This window comes from Telopea speciosissima, chromosome 9, assembly GCF_018873765.1.
Source record: "Telopea speciosissima isolate NSW1024214 ecotype Mountain lineage chromosome 9, Tspe_v1, whole genome shotgun sequence".
NCBI lineage: Eukaryota > Viridiplantae > Streptophyta > Magnoliopsida > Proteales > Proteaceae > Telopea > Telopea speciosissima.
Genome location: NC_057924.1, coordinates 49,452,693 through 49,472,144, shown reverse-complemented (window position 1 = coordinate 49,472,144; position 19,452 = coordinate 49,452,693). Strand labels below are relative to the sequence as shown.

The following is a 19,452-nucleotide window of genomic DNA, read 5'->3' as shown; positions in this document are numbered from 1 at the left end:
AGAGAGAGAAGCACAGAACGGGTTCGAAACTCGATTTGAAGGAGAGATCTTCAGGCGGGAGAGATGAGTGTCTGGAATTACGCTGTCACGGCTCACAAGCCCACCAATGTGACTCATTCTTGTGTGGGGAATTTCACAAGTCCGCAGGAGCTCAACCTCATTATAGCGTAAGCATATCTCTTTCTCTCGTCTCATCATTTCTGAGTTCTTGACTTGTCTGTAAACTCTTCCTGCATCTATTTGGTTTATTTAATTTCAGTGTAGATCTCTATGTTTCAATCTTCTCTCTTTCATTTAGTTTGATTGATTGTTGGCCTGAAGCGCTTTTGAAATTTGTGACCCAGAAGCATAAACATTCTGTGTTTGTCGTTATCAGTCTCTTTTTGTTAGGGTTTACACTTTTTTCTGACCTGTTTTTATAGATTTACATCTGTATTTGTTACATTTTTTTTTTGTTGTTATTGACGTGTTTTGATTTGTGATGCGTTTTCCTTTCATATTCGTAACTCTTGGACACATACTAATAATTAAAATATTATTCATGGAATGAGAATAGTATACCTACGAGCAACACTAAGAAGAATTGCTGTTTTTTACACTGCCACAAATTGAGCTCCTTCTGTTTGAGTAAGAAATAGTGGTACTTCTATGGTGAGACCTGACCAACTTCTGGGGAAGCAATACCAACCCTACAAGCTTAGCTATTAAAAATCAGCCCTGAAATGATTTTTTAGTGCGAGAATGGGCCAATTGATGGACTATTTCGTCAATTTATATAATATGTAATGCATTCGTATTAGTTAATATCACTGTGGGCGGGAGGCATCTTATTGTGTTCTGGGAACTATACTGACACTCAGGACAGACCACCACAGCATTGTTGTTTTTTACAAGGTTCGAGAACTCGCGAGAACTCGCGAGATCTCGCCGAGATCTCGCTGAGTTTCTCGGTTTTGGGCAAAACCGAGTCGAGTTCCTAGTCGGTACAAAAAATTACAATTTCTCGACCGAGATCTCGCCGAGATCTCGGTGATATCTCGAAGGTGAAAATCATGGTTTTTTTAGTACAAAAAAACCAATATCTCGCAGAGATCTCGGCGAGATCTCGAGATCTCGGCGAGATCTCGGTTGGGCCCAAAGATGCTAGTTAGTTGTATTTAGCCCAATTTTCACCCAAAAACCATTTCCAACATAAGAGAGAGCAGGAACAGAAGTTCTTAGGCTCTAAACCAAGGGGAAAAAACCTCTCCTTCAAATTTCTTCTTCTTTCTTTCGATTGTTGGATGGAATGCACTGTTTGGAGTTAGATTGAAGTGCCAAAGTGAAGATTCAAGTGCCAATTTGGAGCATCATCACCTATTTGCAAGATTTCAAAGGTGTTTTCTATTTCTTCCCCAAATCTATTTTTTCCAAAAAAAAATTTTGTAATCCTTGTTAGATTCATGTGGTTTTAATATATGTTGAACATCTTTGCCCGATCTATCATCATGGCAATCATCTCAGCATCATCATGGCTATGACTATGGCCAGCAGAGCACGGTTACGATTATAGTGCCTATGGTCGGTATGGGCGATCAGGTGAGTATGACAATCAAGCTCTAGGTCGGTGTTGGGCATACATTCCTAGTCCCAAACCAGTCATACATGCCTCAAACTCAATATGACAAAGATGCAGTGGATCTTACACCTCATACCAACAGCCTCCCATGTACCCTAAGATAGGGAGATTGGTATATGTTGATCAGAAGACTTATATGGAAGCTGTGTCACACTATTTGCAACACTATAGCAATTCCATGACATGGGAATTATATGTGGATCGATATAGGGATGAATTTCTTGTTCAATCTCATTTTATGTAACAAATTAAGTGAACATTGATGTAATGTACATTTTATTTGAATGTTTTGATTGATGTGTGCTAATTAGAATGTTTTGATTGCTAATTTGCTATGTTTTACTAAATTATATATAGATTATGTTGTTTTAGACTTTTAGTACGACTCGTCGCCTACCAACCTATGGTCCAAAGTGAAACTCATATTTGGACTTGTTTTTTGGCAAATCTGGGCATGCCATTGTGTTTAAATGGCCTGAAATAGGCTGGATACCAAGTTTCAGACCCAAAATATGTGTACAACCCACCGAGTTGGGGGTCCGAGTCCAAAAAAAAAAAATTGCACCAACTCGCCGAGATCTCGGCTCGACTCGGTTTACCCCCGCTCGGATGCTAGCCGAGATGCCACGAGACCCGAGTTCTCGAACCTTGGTTTTTTATCTGCCAAAGCACTCTAAATATTGGTCTCATGTTTGGCCCCAAACTGATGTACTTTTGCCATTGTTACAAAATAATCATCTGGAGCACTTAGAATCAGATAACTGCCGAATGATACACTCTTACCGTTGTGGATGTTGAAATGATTGTCTGGAGCACTACATTTTCCCTTCATTGCCTACGTTGAATTGAACATTGAAAGGGAAGAAGAAATCGTCAAATTCTGAATGGACCTACCATCCTTAATGTTGCTTCTCTAGCTGTTGGAGTTGTGAAACTTCATTGCTTCCAGTAATTGTTATGTATAAAGATTCAGAAGTGGAATGTCAAAAGTACAATTTAGAGTTCTATTTATTTAATGTCTAAATCTTTCAACATCCAATATGGGGGTGATAGCAAGGTCTAAAGTATTTAATGTAGTCCTATATAGGCAAGGCCTAATAGGAGCCAGGTTAGATCAGATTTCTGTAACTGTTTATAGATGTGGGCTGTTTAGAGTAAAATTAGGGTTAGGGTTGAATAATGGTAATGGGGTTTATGGGGTTTTAATATGCAGGTCTAGGAGGCTTTAATGGTGTATAAATATTAGGGTTTGGGAAGGTTCTAAAATTCTGCAATCCTGAGCAGAATCTAGTTGCAGGTTTTAGGTTTAATGAAGTGGAGGAATGGAGGGGTTAGAGTGAATACTAAAGGCTAGGGTTAAGGTCGAGTGTGGGGAGTGATGTAGGGAATGTGGGCTGGAAGTAGGGTTTGAGGGTGAACGCTAAATCTGGAATTATAAGGGAGTCCTAGTTGAGGAAGGAGTTGCAGGTTTAATAGAGAATTAGGGTTTGATGGAAGGAGGGGGGTGTGGATTAGGTTAGAGGAAGAAGGGAATAACTAAAGTAACAAACAACTCACCGGATCTGCAAATCTGCAGTAGCAGCAAGTTGAGGAAGCTTGATCGAAGAAGAAGAAGGACCTCCCGATCTACAAGATGCAAGGAGTCGATTGGAGATCCATCAATCCCTTCACCTTGATATTACTCACAAGGCACACTCACGATGGAGCAAAGGCAGCAACAAAGGCAACAAGCATAAAGCTGAGTTTTTATTAATTAAAATTCGTATTCAATACTTGACCCCCTTAGAACCTTATATAAAAGACTCAAAATTAGACTTAGACACTAAAAAGGAATGGCCTAACCCAATCCTTAACCTATTAGCTAACTTAAACTGACTAGGAAACTGAAATAGACTCAAAATAGAGTCCTAGTGACTTAAAAACAACTGAAACTACTTAAAATAAAAGAAGATTCTCTACTAGCCAATAGGATATAAGAACCTCTTAGCCAATAGGATCACTTCACTTAAATTAGACCAATTGAACCAATTGGATGCAACCAATTTAAACCGGTTCAATTAAAAACACAAAATAAAAACTAAGTATAGAACTAAAATAAACTAAACTAAGGTTCCTACTAAAACCCTGGGCTTAGGGTGGTTTCTTCAATTCGAGGAGGCTAGGATCTGCATCAGTAATGGTATTGGGTATTGTTGAGAAATAGAATTGATTGATGCTTAAGTGAATCAATATGATTCCCTAAGCCTTTATTTATACTAATAAAAGAGAAGTACATAGACACTTATGCCCCTATATAGATGACATAAGTATAAACAAAGATAGAATAAATAACATAAGAAGAAAATTAAAAGGAGGAAAGGACCAGAATACCCCTACGGTATTACTCCTACGGTATTCTGGCCTATATCTCTAACACTCCCCCTCAAGTTGGTGCAAAAATGTCACACATGCCCAAGTTGGCTAGAAAAGGATGAAACACTTTGCCAGTCAGCCCCTTGGTGAACACATCAGCCAGCTGATCAGTAGACTTCACATTGGGAACACAGATAAATCTAGCTCCAAGTTTCACCTTGATGAAATGTCTGTCCACCTCCACATGCTTAGTACGGTCATGTTGGACAGGATTATGAGCGATGCTTATGGCAGCCTTATTGTCACAATATAACATCATTGGAAGTTGGACAGCAACTCCAATATCTTGCAACAGCCCCTTAAGCCACAACAATTCACAGATACCATGAGCCATCGCACGAAATTCAGCCTCAGCACTGGACCTGGCCACCACATTTTGTCTTTTACTACGCCAGGTGACAAGGTTCCCACCAACAAAAGAGCAGTATCTAGAGATGGACTTCCTATCACTTGAACTAGCCCAATCTGCATCAGTGTATGCTTCAATCTTCAGATGACCATTGGGAGACAAAAGTATCCCTTGTCCCGGAGCAGACTTCAAGTATCGTAAGATGCGAAGGACTACCTCCATATGAGAAGAATAAGGGTCATGCATAAACTGGCTGACCATACTCACTGCAATGGCAATGTCAAGCCGAGTGTGAGATAGGTAGATAAGTTTGCCCACCAATCGCTGATAACGACCTTTGTCAACTGGTGTGCCTTCTTTCTCCTTGAGTCTTGTCGTAGCTTCTATGGGAGTGTCCGAAGGATGACACCCAAGCAGCCCCGTTTCAGATAGTAGATCTAGGACATACTTTCTTTGAGACAGAAATATACCCTTTGAAGAACGAGCAACCTCTATCCCTAGAAAATATTTCAGAGTCCCCAGATCCTTAATTTCAAACTTATGGCCAAGGAACAACTTCAACTTGTTGATCTCATCACCATCATTACTGGTCGCTACAATATCATCAATGTAGACTTTGAGGAGAGTAACCTTAGCACCCACACGTTTGATGAACAAGGTATGATCAGCATTGCTTTGCTAGTAGCCCACGCACAGCATAGCCTTGTGAAATCTACCGAACCAAGCTCTGGGTGACTGTTTCAAGCCATAGAGTGCACGCTTTAGTTGACACACCTTACCCTTGGTAGCAGGACTTGAAAAACCTGGAGGAATGTCCATATATACTTCTTCTTTTAGTTCACCATGGAGGAAGGCATTCTTCACATACAACTGCTGAAGATCCCATCCAAGATTCACTGCACAGGATAGCAATACTCGTACAGTATTAAGTTTTGCTATCGGTGCGAAAGTCTTCTGGTAGTCAATGCCATATGTCTGAGTGAAGCCTTTAGCAACCAGGCGGGCCTTGTAACGATCCACTGTACCATCTGCCTTCTGCTTGACCACAAACACCCATTTACAACCCACTGGTTTTTTTCCTGGAGGAAGAGCTACAAGATCCCACGTATTGTTTTTGTTCAATGCTCTCATTTCTTCCAACATTGCTGCCTTCCACTTCCCATCTGTAGATGCTTCCTGCCAATTTTTAGGAATGGAAACAGAAGAAAGGGAGGAAACAAAGGTACGAAAAGCGGGAGAAAGAGAATTATAAGAAACAAAACGGGAAATAGGATGTAAAGTGCAGGTCCTGGTACCTTTGCGATGTGCAATGGGTAGATCAAAAGAGGAGGGCTCACCAGGAGAAGGAGGATCGGATCCCGAGGCGGCAACGGATGGGTATCGATCTTGCAGAGGGCTGATTCTCGCCCTCTGTTAGAACATCTCCGGTTATAAGTGAGAATGGTGGAATTGTCAATGGTCCTCTCGAAAGTTACGAATGGTCCTCTCTTGAGTCGGCTCCCCCGAATAGGAACATTACCACCACCTGTTTCCATGATCTCCCCCTGTATTGGATTCCCCTCAGGTGAAGGGACAACAGCCTCGGGAGGCTGAATAGTAGCCTCGGGAGGCTGGACAGCAGCCGGGGGGGTGTTGGTTGGTGACTATAGGTGATGGAGGGAGGGGAAACCCGAGAGTATGAACCACATCTTCACTAGAACGCTCCCCCTGAAGAAGTGGGGAGGAATAATAGGAAAGTGTTTCATGGAAAACCACATCCATATTGACCATAGTACGGCGGGTAGGAGGGTGGTAACACTTGTATCCTTTCTGGGTTGGAGAATAACCCAAAAAAATACACCGTAACCCACGAGGTTCAAGTTTTCCAGGGGAATGAGTATCCCTAGCATAACAGACACAGCCAAATACTTTGGGAGGAACCACAAAGGAGGAATCACCAAGTAAAACTTCAAATGGGCTACGGGAATCCAGAACCCGGGAAGGTAACCTATTAATAAGGTAAGCGGCAGTGAGAACCGCATCACCCCAATATTGGGATGGAACATGTCGAGCAAACATTAATGCTCTTGCCACTTCCAATAAGTGGCGATTCTTTCTTTCGGCCACACCGTTTTGGGCCGGGGTATCAACACAACTAGTCTAATGTATAATCCCATGATCAGCAAGGTATTTTTGAAATTGGGATTCCTTATATTCAGTTCCATTATCACTTCGTAAAACCTTAAGAGTGGCCTGGAATTGGGTCTGGACCATTTTATGAAAATGTTCAAAACACGAGAAAACCTGGTTTTTAGACTAAAGAAGATAAATCCAAGTATTCCGAGAATGACAGTCAATAAATGAGACAAACCAACGATGACCAGAGATAGAGGTCTTACGACTAGGTCCCCAAACATCCGAATGCACCAAATGAAAACAAGAAGAACTCCTTTTATTAGATAAAGAAAAAGTTGCATGTGTCTGTTTGGCCAGAACACAAGCCTCACAAAAAAAATTATCCTTGTTACATTTGGTGACCAAAGATGGAAATAAATGTGCTAAAATTCCTAATGGAGGGTGACCTAATCTAGAGTGCCATTGGTAAAGTTCAGAAGAGACCAAGGAGTTTTGATGTAGCGGAGAAGGTAGCGGTGAAGGAAGATGACCATCATCAAGCAGATACAGCCCACCGTGAACTCTACCCAATCCAATCGTCTTCCCAGACGACAGATCCTGAAAAACACAATGGGAAGGATAAAAGGTTACTTTGCAGTTAAGAGCACGAGTAATACTACTAATGGAAAGGAGGTTAGTAGTAAAATTAGGTATATGTAACACAGAAGACAAAGGGAGGTTGGATGTACAGTTGATGATTCCTTTTCCAGAGATGAAAGAAAGGGAACCATCAGCCACCTTGACCTTGTCTTTCCCAGAAGTAGGAGAATATCTATAAAATAAGCTAGAAGTACTAGTCATGTGATCTGTAGCCCCGGAATCAATGATCCAGGGATGGGAAGCCACAGAAGCACAATGACCACCAAAAAGGATACGATCGGGCAAAATATGAATCAAGGAGTTGAGGAATTGGCGGTGGCAATGAGTAGTAGAGGCAAGCGCAGAGAAGACCTTAGTATACGCGGAAAGCCTCGTAAATCATCCTTGGATAGACCAATGTCTGTAGCGGGGCTATATCAACAGATTGATTGATTGGCCTTGTTTTTAGGTTTTTTCTTGGCAGCCCGCTTGGCTTCAAAGTCAGCCGGTTTCCCATGAAGCTTCCAGCACTTGTCCTTGGTATGATATGGCTTGTGACAGTGGTCACAGGTAATAGGACCTGAAGAAGAGCTACCAAAAGATAGAGTACCAATAGGGGCAGCGTGCTGGGCGAGTCTGGAGAGCCGATCTGCATCCGAACAGGAGGATATAACATAAGAACCTGCGGTTTTCTTCTACGAAGAGACCAGGCATAGGATTGTTTCAAGTGTGGGAAAAGGAGAATGGCCCAACACCAACACGAATCGGTCATATTCAACATTCAACCCGCCAAGAAGTCATAAACCAATCTTGTCAACATGCTTCTTATAGGCGGTGTTGGCGGTAATGATCAGGTGATAATCCAAAAATGATCCAATTGCTGCTAGAGGCTGCATAGAGTGGCATAATATTTAGACACAGTGAAGTCTCCTTGAGTAGTATGAAGCATAGTACTATATCTCGCGATATATCGGTATCTCGGGCCTACCGAGATATCCGAAATATCCGAGATATCGCGAAATATGCCCGAGATATTGCATTTTTCGCAATATTTCGGGGTCCATCTCGGGGTATTTGGCCATATCTGGCACAAACTTCATGACAACCTTATTTAAGCTTAATAAACACATTTAAACCATAAAATTGTAAAAATGTGAATTCAAATTGGTGTTTTGGGCTTGCACCTTGATTGACATACGATGCCCGACCTAATGTATAAATAGTTAAATACACTGGATTAATGAAATCACAACTTAAGTTACAAATTACAAGTGCTAAATCGCTAATAGTAGTTACGTGCCTCCCTGGATCAATCCCACTCATGCCTCGGCGAGTCGACGTCCATTGCTCTGTTTGAAGGACATATGTGGACCACGGTATAGAATCGGAGAAGAAACGAGTGTAGTCATCCACAAGTGTTGAGTAAATGGAATCATCAACATCACTGTAGGTAACCTATCCTAGGATATAAACTAGGGTTACCAATCGATCCATCCGTGAAGAAGATGATCCACTATGATATGATGTTGGCGCCCGGCAAGAGGCGATGGCATTGGCGCATGTATGGTCAGTGAGGTTGGTAGCTAGGTCCGCTAGGGGTATGCAAAGATGTTATCTACAAAAGATGATCCAAGATGTCCCCGGGGATGGGGTGTAGTCATAGTCCCTACCCCACTAAAGCGCCCTATGATGATGATCCATATCCATATCCACCGTAAGGTTGTGATGCACCATAATCCGATGCCAATGGAGTGGCATGTGCGTCAAAAGATGGGGCACGCCAATGTCCAGTCGGTCCTCCTCCCTATCACCCATACTCAAACCACCAACAGAGCTAGATAGGTTATCAATGTCCATGTGATCGTTGCAATCGTGTGTTTGTCGACCCCTACGCTTCTGTTGTATATATGTAGGGGCCTCTCGAGGGGGGGTGCGGGGGCACGTGCTCCGTGGTCCGTATCTTGTGTGGCATGATCAAATCGTGTCTCTCCAGTAATCGGAGTGCTCTCTACAGTGCCGTATCCGGGCCTCCTGGCCTACCACATAACGCTCTCGCATCTGTCAAATTCTTCACCAAAGATCACCACCACCAACATCACCACCAAGATCACCATCACCACCACCAAGATCACCATCACCACCACCAAGATCACCATCATCACCATCATCATCATCATCATTCGAGGACTTAGACCAGTCTTCATCATCAAGCAACATTGCCACCATGAGGCGGAATGGTATGGTGAGGCTTCCTCGCATGTATCCACCTCGTCGCCATATACTCGTCCACATCGGCACCAATCTCGGAAGCTATCATGGGGTCGGGCCTGCCTCCCTCCTCATCCAACACTCGGCTCACCTCTATCCTCACCCAATCCACAATAGGGTCCTCATCGTCCGAGTCAACTTGAAAGATGTCGGCTAGATCAATGGTGCCCCTCTCCCCACATGTCCCATGCGTATGTGTTGCGGTTTCAGCCTCGAGTTGAGTCCATACACCATGTCGGATAAACGTTGAGACCCCAACTGTTGCGCTCTTGGAGTGGATGAGTGCAAAGGTACTCCGTTCCTCTCACAACCGGATGCGAGAACATGTTTGGGCAAGGACTTTAATTGCTATTCTTCTTAAGTTTTCAGCCGATTCCCCATACAACACCCACCATTCAATGCATTACAAGTTTACAACAAAAAGACATGTGTACAAATGTCGTTTCAACTTTCAACTTTCAAATTTCAATACATATGTAATTTAAAACTTAAAAGAATTACCAGCATCACCACGTGCTCTGCCTTGTATCGCAGCCTCAGTTCCAAAACTTCCCAATGCATCCCTAAATACCTTGATCTACACCAATGTGGAAAATTAGTAAGTACTTCTTCACTACTTATTTGAAAGCATGAATAAGTTGAGTTTCCAAATGAACTCACTTCATTGTTGCAAATTGCTTGTAGTGCACCATCTGGCTCCAACTTCTTCACTACTTGTTTCACAGCATCAATAAGTTGAGTTTCCAATCCAAGCCTATTGTTATATTGATACTTAGGGTTCAAGTAGTATGCTGAAATATGACATATAGAATAGAGGTATTGTCAAATGCATAGGTAATTAGTAAATAATAATACTATGAATTAGTAAACATAAAACAAATTTACTCACCGCCTTATGCGGTGGGATGCATAAGTTGATTCTCTCAATGAGCATTTATGATATCTAAGAAGTGTTTGCTATCGCGAGGAGCCACACTATAGCACTATCTTTCATCAAGTCTATTGCGGATATAGGCTGGCATGGTTGGGCCCTTCGAGAGCGGAGTCAACAACGTGTAGAACTTTAACTCACGCTCTAAAATTTTCACCACTTTGCTTAGTTTGGTCCAAGTCCTCGGATGACATCGTTGTTTGTGCTTCCCTCCCATTTGCGCTCTTGGAACCCTTCCATTCAAACCACTCCTCGAAGCAAACATGCTTCTCAACTCGGCCTTCTTTGTCTCAATGCTTTTGAGAGCAATGTAGTTGGTGGCAAATCTTGTGATGCCAGGCCTAACCAAGTCACCCCCACATTTTTCCCTCAATAGATTGAGTGCATAGGAGTGGTTGTATACAAAGTTGGTGACTTGTCTTGCACTTTCAACCACAGTCTTCACCAACTTTAACTTTCCCATATCTTTTAGCATTAAGTCAATGCAATGGGCTGTACAAGGAGTCCAGAAGAGCCGGTACTTACTATTGTTCATCATCTTCTCACCGGCCACTTAAGTTACTTCCATTGTCGTTACAATCTGACAACATTCTCAATACCCACATCTTTTTCCACTACTTCCTTTAACAATCAGTAAATATATTTTGCATCCTTTATCTCTTTGGATGCATCCACGATTGAGGAACACTGCCTCCCATCACAATAAATCATGAAATTGATGATGGACTTTCTTTAGGCCCAGTCCATCCATCTCGCCATTATAGTCACCCCATATGTCTCCCACATATTCCTCATCTCACTAATGTACTCATCAATCTCACTCTTTTGTTGAGGTAGATAAACATTCATTACCTCATATGGGGTGGGGCCCTTAAATCCTGGCCGTCTCTAATGGTATCTATCATGGTATCATAATGGGGGCCTTGGCAGATGTTCTTGGGATGGTATGGTATAGCATCCACTTAGCTATTGATTCTTTAACCAATCCCTTCATCCCCTTCCATGCTCCTTTGATTACGGGTTGATCGCTTCCTTTCTTCTTATGTAATTTAGGATCGGATGTTGATGGTGAGTGCTGATCTTGGTAGAGGTGTTGGGTTGCCCTCACACTTTGTGATCTTTTAAAAGGATTCAAAGTTCTAGGACCTCCGAATCGCCGCTCCTCTACTACTCCCTACTCTTTGTCTCTGTTGATCATCTTGAAAACTTACTCTGCTCCTTGAAACAGTCCGCCTAAAATCCCTAGCCTCCTCTGCTTGTTTGTATGTCATCGATCGCAATGTCATCATCATCGAGAGGAGTCATCATCATCATCATCATCATCATCATTGTATCGTCTTCCTCCTCCCATCGAACTCCTCACCGTATCCTCAAGCTGTTCTCTTATCCTTTGCTTGTCGCCTTCCTCTTCTTTCTTCCCCTCAAAATATCACAAATCTCCCTGGCTACTTCAGTAGGGACCATATGACAACCTACAACATCTTTAGATCCTCCATGATGTTGTTTAAGTCTCACTGACCCACCTCCCATAAATTGCATGTACAATAGTTACATATAGATTTTCTCTTATCCCCATCAATGGGAGTACCATGTAACCATGCAATGTCACCCCTATGCTGGCTGGCTGGTCTCTCTTGTTCCCTCTGTTCTCTTTGTTCCCTCCGCCCCTTTTGTTGACTACTTTCCCCCACCTTTTGCTTGCCCTTCGCACGTTGTCTATCACGATCCGCCATAATGATACTTGTTTACTGCAATGTAAGTAACACAAATAATTAAAAAACTTAATGTAGATGCACTTCAATTGACACTTTTAGATTACTAATACACTTGTATAGTTATTTAATATTTTTCCCCTAACCCTTATATTTTTCACATAATTAAAACCAATTTTTTATATATAATGTTAATATAAGTATTGACCTAACACAACAAAACCAAAAATTAGTAAACATAATATACATGTAATGCATCTCAAAACATATAGAAATAACTTTCATATTTTTTCATTATTTTTTAAACTTAAAACTCATATTTTTCCTTATTTATTTCTGTTTTTTTATTTTTTATATATTTTTCTTAATTTTCGAAAATTAAAAGAATTATTTAAGAGCAGAAAAATAAATCCGACAACGTGAAGCCGTAGATCGGCCATTGGTGTCTAACATATATTTAATTCATTACCATCTAAGTCATATTACCCCTAATTATTTCCTATTTTAATTGTAGGAAAATGAATTTTTAAAACCAGAAAAAAATAAAAAATACATATGGGAAAAAATTTCGACACCGTGAGGTCAGTAGATCGGCCTCCGGTGTCTAACATATATTAATATCATCAACATCCAACAACATTTGTACAAAATTTTTAAAAAAAAATAGTTTTAGAGAAATAGAATTTACCTTAAATAATGAAAATAGGCTAGGATGATGAGCTTAGATGACCCTCCGACGTCTTCCCGTGACAAGGAGCTTCAACAATGCTTGGATGAGGCTTGGAAGGGAGGAAGAAGGAGAAAATTTGAATTTCAGCAGCTCTCGGTCGAAATATCGACCAAGAGCTGCGAAATATGGAATTATAAGGCTCTTAATGTGACACTATTTGTCACTTTTACAATATCTCGCGATATATCGTGAGATCTCGCGATATATCGTGAGATCCACGATATATCGTGAGATCCACGATATATCGTCGATATATCACGATATATCGACGAGATATTGTATTTTTATGTTTCAGAAGTGTTTCGTATCTCGGACATATCGAGATTCGCGAAATATGGCGATATATCGCCGATATTTCGCGAGATTTTATACCATGGTATGAAGGACCTTCTTGCGAAGCTCATAAACCTGAGCATCATTACCAAGCTGCCCATATGTCTCTTTACATGCTGCCCAAATCTGAGAAGCTGTATCAAGTACAAGAAAGCCCTGTGCAAGATCTGAATTCATAGAACCAACAAAATATGACATAAGAAGACCATTGTTGGCTAGCCATCGAGTCTTGGCAAGACCAGGGGCAGTCGGCATGGGGATAGTCCCATCAATATAACCAGTGAGGCCACGGCCAGCAATAGCAAAAGATGCGGATCGAGACCATAGCAGATAGTTGCTGCCGTCTAACTTGATAGGGTTAGGGTGGAGATCACGAAAATCAGATTTGTCATGGTTAACCGGATCAGATGTAGCCGTGGAAATATCAGTGGAGTCACCCATGGTGCAGAGAAGAGCTGTCCAGCAGAGAAACCCAGCGGAGAGACCACACCAGGTGCCGAAAGGTGAGCCGAATGACCCTTGGTGATGGGAAATACACTGCCCAAAAAACCAGCAGCAAAAGAGGAGCCCTCCCCAAGATCGAGTGTGTTGGTTTTTGAAAAAATTAGAATCGTTGCTTTGATACCATGTTGAGAAATAGAATTGATTAATGCTTAAGTGAATCAATATGATTCCCTAAGCCTTTATTTATACTAATAAAAGAGAATTACATAGACACTTATGCCCCTATATAGATGACATAAGTATAAACAAAGAAAATAGAATAAATAACATAAGAAGAAAATTAAAAGGTGGAAAGGACCAGAATACCCCTACGGTATTCTGGCCTATATCTCTAACAGGTATCGTATCAGAATGGTGATTTTAAGAGACATATCATATTATATTTGAAAGACGCAAGATACACTATAGATATGCACGAAAATTGTCAAGAAACTCATGGAAATGATTTGGATAAATGCAAAATACAGTTTTGAAGCATAAAACGCTATACAATATGTAAAATATATCATGTATAAAAAGGCAAACAAAGTATGACGTGACAAATGCATTCAATTGATTATGTATAAAGGATGAGGTTTTTTACATGTACTAATACCAAAAAAGATATCATTTTCGGTTTTTAGGAAGATTTAGGGTTTAAATGCACAAATCATTACAAAAAAAAAAAACCTAGTTTGATGCAATCATTCGGGTCTTTTTACACTAATTAGTGATACTTTGAAAAAAAAAACCTAACAAATCAAGATTTGAGCAAAAAATTCAAAGTTTTGGGGGACACTTGTTTTTGTGTAGATCGAATGCCTTACAGAAGCTCTCGGTAAGTGTTCTACAGTTATTGGTCGTGTTCTGTAGTTATAAGATTCGTATTATGCATATCAATTCGTATTGGCTGATATGGCCCGCTACGATACAATACTTCAAACCCTGATTGGTAGAATACATTTCCTACTAATTACTTATCACTGAAGCTTTCAAAGAATCCTTGGAGCTTGTTTCCTTCCTTTCTTGAACCTTGTATTTGCTTTCTTGGCCTCAAAAGTTAATTGTTAATCATAAACTATTCATGAATATGGGTGAACCGGGGAGTCCAAGTTGTCCTGCTCCCTTCGTGGTGCCAATTTGTAGATCACTTAATTGTTGTGGTCCTTGTGGATGCGTTTGCCTGGCCCAGTGCTTTTTTTGGATGAATAAAAAATTCATTGTCAAAGGAAAGAGAAAGGGTGGTGGGGGGGGGGGGGGACAACAATACAACCAAAAACTTACAAGACCCCGTCTTACCGAGGGAGGGGAACAAGGGCCTGCAAAAGAGAAGGGGCATGACCCCAAAAAACTACAAATCGACAATTACAGGAAGACAACACATCAAGAGGGGGCCAAAGCTAACAATGATCTAACATCCAAAATTCTAAAGACCTCGAGAGATCCAGAAGATCCCTTGAAACATCAGGCAGGGATAGAAGGTAGTGGAGAGAGCCTCTCAGGGCCATAGTTGTCATGGCGTCGCTATGGCGTCTTGGCACTAGAGATCTGTGCATATCGACCTACGCCATGGCGTCCTGCCTCTCTTTCCCTCTTCGATTTCTTCTTCTTTAATTTTTTGTTTCTTCCCCAACCTTAGACCCACTCCCTACTTCCCTAAATCTCCTATTTTAGCCTTGGTTTAGTAACCTGCAACTAAGACATCCGCCAGATCTGATTTCAGATCTCACCATTTGGTTGCCAGTAGAATTTTGGGGCTATTTCTCGTTGGGATCGGCAGACCTTGGTGCTGCGATTTTGTTCCAGAAATTGCAGGGAGAATCGTCTTCATAAGGAATTTCCTTTGCTGGAACTACTCCAGTTCACCGCCTCTCTGCCTCTCTTTCTATAATGTTATTGCAAGGTTGAAGAAGACATTAAGTCTTTAAAATTGTAAGTAAGGACAACTTATATTATTTATATAAAACCCCTTATATTCTCTATTGCTATTCTGTTTAACCCATTCAGTTTTCTCTTTAACTCCATTAAATTACAGTTCTGCCACTCCTTTACAACTTCAGATTAATTACAATTCTGCCATTGCTCTTATAAATCTTGATTTATCTACTAGTTTGCCATTCAACTTTGGATTTAATTACAATTCTGCCATGGTCGACATGATCGCCATGGCAACGCCATGGCGGGCGACGTGTCGATAGATCGATCAGACACCCCTCCACCGACTTGGATCGCCATGACACCGTGACAACTATGCTCAGGGCTGGGAAAGGAAGAGGCCAGGTAGGGCAACTTCATGGGATAAGGAGGGGATCTTAAATGTGCCAGTGCTTGACATAGTGGTACAAGTGTATTCTTTAGGAGAAGCTACATCTTTACAATAGTTATTTCATTAAGCTGTTCTCTATGGTTGCATGGTCTAAAACCTAATTCTATAATTTTTTGTCAGATTTGACCTTTTTGGAAGCATATGATCAGCTCTATTCATTCATACTATTATAAATTACATCTGTAACCTCCAGGGTTATATACAATCGTATCCTGTCTTGCATTACTTGGTCGGTAGGTCCTACCTAGAGCCTTGATATTTCAAGTTTATACTTCATACCACCCCCCCAATGCTTCTCAGTTTGACGATTCGACTCGTGGAGTTCTCTGCTTCTTCTTCTACAATATAAATATGTAGGCTCCTGTAGTCCTGTTGTTGCCAATGGAGAGGTTCAATTTTTCTTCTCGTATCTGATAAGCCACAAAAAAACTAGCTCGGGTAATTGAATCACTTCCTCCACAACTACAAAGCTTATTTCCACTAATTGTGGTCAGCTTATGAATCTTTTGACATTTCATTTTGTTTAGGGTCTATATTCATAATTTAAAATATCAGTATCAGGTATCATATCGGAGAGATGCAAAATACGTCCAATATACATGTAGAAATGGTCAAGGATTGCATGGATGTGCTTAGGATACATGCTAAATACAGCTTTGAAGCATAAAACACCTTATTATGCAGTATATATATATATATATTAGTTTGATTCGAGGATTTGATTCGCTTTTACCAATTTAGTGACGCATAAAAAAACCAAGAAAAAAAAGTGAGTTTTGCAAAATACGATGCTAATACAGTTTTGAAGCATAAAACACCTTATTATGCAATATATAAATATATTTATTAGTTTAGTTCGAGGATTTGAGATGTTTTTACCTAATTTAGTGATGCATAAAAAAACAAGAAGAAAAAATGTTTGAGAAAAAAAAAGCGAGAGCTGCAACTTTACCTCTTTTTGGCCAAATCTATTTTGATCCGTGATTTGATCACTGTAAACCCCAAAACTTGTTTAAATGGTGAAGAATATGGTTGTTTTTTTATGCTAGATGATTTCCCCCCCCCACCAACTGAGATCAAAGAGAAAAACAAGTTTCCAGGCCTCTGGTTGCTTTTGATTTCGTATATCACTCATAGTTTCTGTTTTGTTGGTTTAATGAAGTTGTATCGACTATCGAGTGTATCTTACCCGTCTCAGACTATCGATCTGTATCGAACTGTATCGGTCGATACTTGTTTTTAATTTTTAAATATCATATCCGTTAGTTTGTGCCGATACTGATACCGATACCATAATTTTCACAGCATCTAAGTGAACCCAAGGTCTTGAAGGGGGCCTAGATGCAAGGCGACACTAACAAGGTTTCCAAGGCAACCAAGGCGCCTGGAGGCCCTGGACACCTAGGCGACGCCTTGACAACTGTGGCCGATATAGTATGATATGCACCAATACTTAAAGTCCTGTCTATATAGGGCACATCTTCCTTGAAATTACAAGTTCTCAACCTCCAGCCACCCGCCCCCAAAAAAAAAAAAAAAAAAAAGTTAGTACGTAGATCTTGGGTTACCCCCTTTTTTCTAAGTATTCAGATTCCATCATGCTAGTAACCCCCCCCCCCCCAAAAAAAAAAAAAAGATGTCTTTGATGAAAATCACTGAAATATAGAAATTATATTGTTTTGTCACCAATTGATGCTACCTGAAGGTCTTACTAATGCATTTTTTGCTAACTGCATCCATTGTAGTCTTGTATGTGTTTTTGCTTGATTGCCCACCATTCTTCTCGATAAAGCATGGGTAGTTCACAGCCTTCTTGTATAATTTCAATGATAGTTTGAGCAGTATTTTGTGGTTTCCACAGCAATTTAGAAACCATAGTTGAGATTTCAATTTATGTTGGCCATTTCGGTAGTTAAATGATTATATTTTGGCCCGAAGCTTCAAGAAAACCCTAATTAAGCATCTCTAAACTTATTTGAACTTTTAAATTATAAAAATACACACAAAAAATGGTAGTTTGGTTTTGGACCTTAGAAGAATCTCCCAAAGTCCATCACAACAGCCCTAGGTGGAAAATTTGAAATTTGAGGAAATTTGGCCAAATGATGCTTCAAATCCACCCAAATATTGAAGTAGATTCTCCACAGTCCACAGTTGACCACCAAGTCTTGATTCAGTAGCAAAATAAAGGGCTTTGCCCAAAAACCAAAAAAAATTGAGGTTTTCTAGTATTTCTGGAGTTGTTATGCGAAAGGGGGTGAAATCTCAAAATTTTGCTGAAATTAGTCAAAATTTCAGTTAAATTTTCCAGAAAATAAGTTGAAATTTTGCCGAAATGGATTGAAATGACCAAAACGATCGAAATTTCGGTCGAAATGCCAAACTTCGGTTGCAATATGGTATGCTTGTAGAGTCAACACCTGTTTCGTTTTGAGGCTTCTCAAAACCGATAATGACCAAAATTCCGAACTGTATTAGAAACACCTCTCCACTTTCTTCTTTCCTAGCTAATTCTACACTTTTTTTTTACTGTATTATAATTTCAATTTATTTATTTTTTGTTTCCCTCTCACAATTTATCAACCTATATTTGTGGCCATGCTCTTTTTCTTTAGAAAATGCAAATCTTTTGGCTACTGTCTTCCACTCTCTTTCTCTCTCACAGTTAGCTGATAATGCTATTTGGTATCAGGAAATGCACGCGCATTGAGATTCATTTGCTTACCCCACAGGGCTTACAGGTATTATACTTAGAGTAGCTATATGCGTTATTCCCTTTACCTTCTTTCCTTTGACTATTTTATTTGCTATGGTGGATGACTCCTAGTAGTCTTAGGACAGAGATTTGTCTTGCATATTAAGTTATTCTACTTCACTAAGTTATTTCGCTTGGTTATAGTTCACTTTTAATTTTTTTATTTTAAATTTCTGTTGCTATTTGTCATTAGTTATGCAGTTTGTAGCTTTCTTGTTAAGTCACGAAGATTTATTAGGGGAGTAAGTGCTCCAAAATCCAGAAGATATGCAGTGGTAACTAAAGCATTTGGCTGTAAGCAAGCAAAAGCAGTTCTCGAATTAGCATGTATCCTGTACACTGTTATCTGTGAGTTTTTACAATGTGCAGCTGATGTAGCAGTTTCCAGCCCTTCCAAACACCAATAACATGTTGGTTTTGATCCCACACTGATTATAAGTAGGTCAATGCAATAAATAATGGGTTTGGGATAAAGCAAACCTTAAAACAGAATTGTATGGAAATTTTCTCTGCTAATATGGTTTGTGAATTTGAAAGACTAAATGTAAAAACAGTGATTGCCAGACTAGGATTTAATCTGTATCGAACAACGGATCAACAGGAGCTTATATCCAGAATGAAAATCAATTATTGAATTGAAGCTTGAACTAAAATAAAAAGTGATGCAGTGGCATTATGTTAGTTGGACCGGCATGACCCACTCTGGAAACCCAAACCCAACCCAAACAGAGCCGGCCTAGCCATGGTTTTTGGTCTAATAAGGGCTGGTAGTGACATTTAGTCATTTGGGATTATTAATGTA

The 19,452-nt window shown here is 40.3% G+C and overlaps 1 protein-coding gene across 1 annotated transcript in view; it reads left to right on the top strand.

Moving 5' to 3' along the window:
* Positions 1 to 19,452, top strand: part of LOC122640355 (DNA damage-binding protein 1-like) — an 81,562-nt gene continuing 62,110 nt past the window's right edge. Inside the window, exons 1-2 of the mRNA XM_043833518.1 lie at positions 1 to 167; positions 18,588 to 18,642. Of these exons, the coding sequence (XP_043689453.1) occupies positions 64 to 167; positions 18,588 to 18,642 (159 nt within the window). The 5' untranslated portion in view covers positions 1 to 63. The remainder of the gene's footprint in view (positions 168 to 18,587; positions 18,643 to 19,452) is intronic.